This window comes from Haplochromis burtoni, unplaced genomic scaffold, assembly GCF_018398535.1.
Source record: "Haplochromis burtoni strain Fernald_Lab_line unplaced genomic scaffold, NCSU_Asbu1 Contig_272, whole genome shotgun sequence".
Classification (NCBI taxonomy): Eukaryota; Metazoa; Chordata; class Actinopteri; order Cichliformes; family Cichlidae; genus Haplochromis; species Haplochromis burtoni.
The window spans coordinates 632348-635766 of NW_024582633.1; the positions used below are offsets into that span (position 1 = coordinate 632348).

Below are 3419 nucleotides of genomic sequence, written 5' to 3' on the forward strand. Positions count from 1 at the left end.
TCTCCCTTTAAACCAAGTAGTCAGCGCTAGAGCCGTCCGCCTGAGATGGCTGCATAAAGAATATCCCTTCTCAATGACATCACAGAGAGGCCAGAGAAAAAGAAACTGTTTGAAACCAAGTGTTTAACTGATTTCAAACAAGTGAAGCCTGAGCTTTTTCCATCCATCCATAGCACAGGAACCATTATTTCCCTCCTGTTTATTGTATATGACAGTTATTTGCTGTTATTTTTAGTAGTAATGTACATGTTTAAACTCACCATCTGTTTAGAACTCATTTCAGTTCACATAACAGCGCACACCTGAAGGTAAATAAGGAAAAGCATAACAGGTCCACTTTCAATAAAAGACCTGTTTCAGGTGCCGAATAAAAACTGAAGGCACAGGTTAGAAACCCTGTCACACAAAAACACCTTTAAGAGAGGAAATATATTTTGCATTTTAATATTTTGCCACATCAGTGCAACCTATGAATCTGTAAAGTAGAGTTACAGTGCAAGAAACCTAATAACTAAATAAATACATAAATAAAACCCTTAAGTGTTACCCAGCTGGCATTCACAGTGGCATTCAAGCTACAGACCAAATGTCTTCTCAGTGCTTACACAAAAACATTTAGCACAACATTAAAACATTTACACACACACACACACACATCTCTGAACTTCTCCGTGTCCCAGTAGAATGACAATCTGTTGTTGCAGTTGTCTGTTATTAAATAAGGAGTTATTCAAGTTTGTTGAGTTTGGCATTTGCCATAGCTAATAAAAAAAAAAGTGCTCAGAGGCAGCAAGAATGAAACTATATTACGTCTTACAACTATTGCAATGCGTTCAAGTTGTTGTTTTGGCTTTTCCCTGGTCTTCCACCTTTTTAATGGCTGCCTGAATCTTTTCCTGGTCTCCCAGCAGTTGTCGAGGTTTCACCGGCTTGAGGTTTTCATCCAGCTCGAGCAGCACAGGTATCCCTGTAGGTAAAGTCACGCTGGCAATGTCCTCATCTGATATACCTGGAGAAAGGAGGAGTAATATTCATCCAATACAAGCCATTCACAATAGGGCTGTTCGATATAACGATATATATCGGATGACGATATAAAAACGTCTATCGTTTCATTTTACGCTATCGTTTGTTTCGTGGTGTTGCAAAATAAACTGTTTACGGTAATATTTTTTCATCGTTTTGATGGTCACTGTAGTGGTTATATTAATTTCTTGAAGTTCTCTCTTTCTCTTATATTTAATATAACCACACTACCGACGGACAAGCGCCTGTTTTATGCGTTGTGGTTAGCAACAACGACGGTAACACCATCGCGTGTCCGCTTGTTTATGTTCCACATAAACCTTTCACAATAAAGCTCAAGATCCTGTTGAGACTTTTCAAAATAAACTGAATCATGTGAAAGAGCAGATTATTTACGAATGAGAAGTAAAAAAGAGCCGCCAGGTGCTAAAAAATAAACCTTAGACTCAAACGTTAGAACAAGCTTTCCCCTGCAGCACGCCGTGTAATAAATACTCACAAAGAAAACGGCGGCCGTTACAACTTATGTCTAAAAATGTATCGTTTCATGCATAGGTTAAAACACTCGACACCAGCTACATGACGCACAGCTGGAAACACTTCCCGCAAGACAAGCTGCCCGAGATTCACAGAATTTACAGAAAATGTTACATTTTTGTGATTTATATCGTTATCGGACGATAGAATTCTTATATCGGGATATGAGATTTTGGTCATATCGCACAGCCCTAATTCACAACCATGACCAATTACAGTTTGCAGTCTTTTAGTTTGAATCACTGCTAGAGAATGAGATCATATTTAGCAAAGCTGTAATGTTAGTCTGCTCCAGCCTGCATGTATCCTCTGCTTCCTGTAATTATCTACAGGTACGGTAACACCCAATATGTGTCAAGTTACAGAGCGGGCAGTACAAGCAGGTTGATAAAAGGTCATAGTCACTGCAAATGTAACACAAACTCAGTGGCCTTTCGACAAGAGGTCGACCACTTTCCAATTCTGGAAGTGAAATAGGTCCTTTCCAATTCATTGACTCTGATGACCAGAAGCAGAAGACTGTAGAGTTCAGAGGCAGCTGCTGATTTCAACTACAGTATTGCAGGAATGCATTCACCCTACAGAGACAAAGCCTCAGCGAGCATTGTTTATGGCAGGTTATGGTAGCATACCTTCCAGGTGTTTCAGCAGGGCCCTGCAGCTGTTTCCATGAGCAGAAATGAGGGCAGTCTTGCCCTTCCTTATCACTGGCACCACAGTGCTGTCCCAGTATGGCAGCAGCCTGTCCAACACCTCCTTCAGGCTCTCAGCTCGGGGAAGCTTCTCCTTCGAGACATCACATGTGGTGTATCTACGGTCATTGTAGATTTCATGGAAGTAAGGGTGGGATTCATCAATCGGGGGTGGAGTGATGTCATAGCTCCTTCTCCACAGCTTCACTTTTTCCTCTCCATGTTGCTGAGCCATTTCTGCCCGGTTGAGTCCAATCAGAGAGCCGTAGTGTCGTTCGTTAAGCCTCCAGGACTTGACAACAGGGACCCATTCCTGACCCATAGCCTCAATCACCAGCCATGCTGTCTGGATCGAGCGGCTAAGTATGGACGTGAACACGATGTCAAACTTGTATCCCTGCTCCTTCAAGAGCCTTCCACAGTCCTGGGCCTCCTTCACCCCATTCTCACTCAGCTTCTGGTCCACCCAGCTGCAGAATCGGTTCTCTTTATTCCAGGCCCCTTCTCCATGTCTCAGCAGAAACAGTTTGTACTTGGACATCCGGAGAGTTTGCTGCAGGCACCTGCACAAATTCAACAGAAATTAACAAAGAGGCAATGTAGAGAGCAAAGTAAAGATTTGACACAGATGCAAAAAGGATCTGTGTCCAGCTTGAGATGTACATCCTAATGAATCACACGTTTTGTGGAGCAGGGACCTCTTTTAGAGAGAGCCAGCAAAAGGTCACAGGTTGTTTTTAGCCGGCTGAGAGTTAGCTACAGCAGATGCACTCATTAACCCTTACTCTTTATTTGCTGAAGATAAAACAACAATTAACGATAGCTAGCCAGCATATAAGCACTTTTTTGTCATGTTGCTGTAAAGCTTTAAAGCTAACCTCAAAGGATGGGCGACGATACCTAAAAGAGCCCTAACCCTGCCTGTTATGGCCGCTAAAACCGACATAAAGAGAGGATTAATATATTTAAAAACAGAACTGTAAACTTTGAGGTTTCTCATCCCAAACTGATGGGAACATTGTAAAAAACGTCGTCTTACCACGTTAGAATATTATATCCGGCTAAATGTAGCTGGTACACCCGTTAATGTTGACAGCAGTACACCACAGGCCAAGCACGGTAGCGTCCCCTGGACGTTGTCGATTGACAGTCCAGCCGTCCAAT

At 42.4% G+C, this 3419-nt stretch overlaps 1 protein-coding gene across 1 annotated transcript; it reads right to left on the reverse strand.

Annotated features, from left to right (window-relative positions):
• Positions 1–765: 765 nt before the first annotated feature.
• Positions 766–3419, reverse strand: bpgm (2,3-bisphosphoglycerate mutase). Its single transcript, XM_005939722.3, has 3 exons — positions 3295–3419; positions 2196–2818; positions 766–1009 (listed from the first exon to the last, which is right to left on the reverse strand). Exons 2-3 carry the CDS (start codon positions 2794–2796, stop codon positions 834–836), a joined length of 777 nt encoding a protein of 258 aa, XP_005939784.1. The 5' UTR covers positions 2797–2818; positions 3295–3419; the 3' UTR covers positions 766–833.

What these genes read in the sequence shown, in the direction of transcription:
- bpgm (XM_005939722.3), bottom strand. Translation starts at nt 2,796, where the DNA reads ATGTCCAAGTACAAACTGTTTCTGCTGAGACATGGAGAAGGGGCCTGG. An exon ending in CCTGCTGAAACACCTGGAAG is followed by an intron (nt 1,010 to 2,195) that starts GTATGCTACCAT and finishes TCCTTTCTCCAG; the next exon opens with GTATATCAGATGAGGACATT.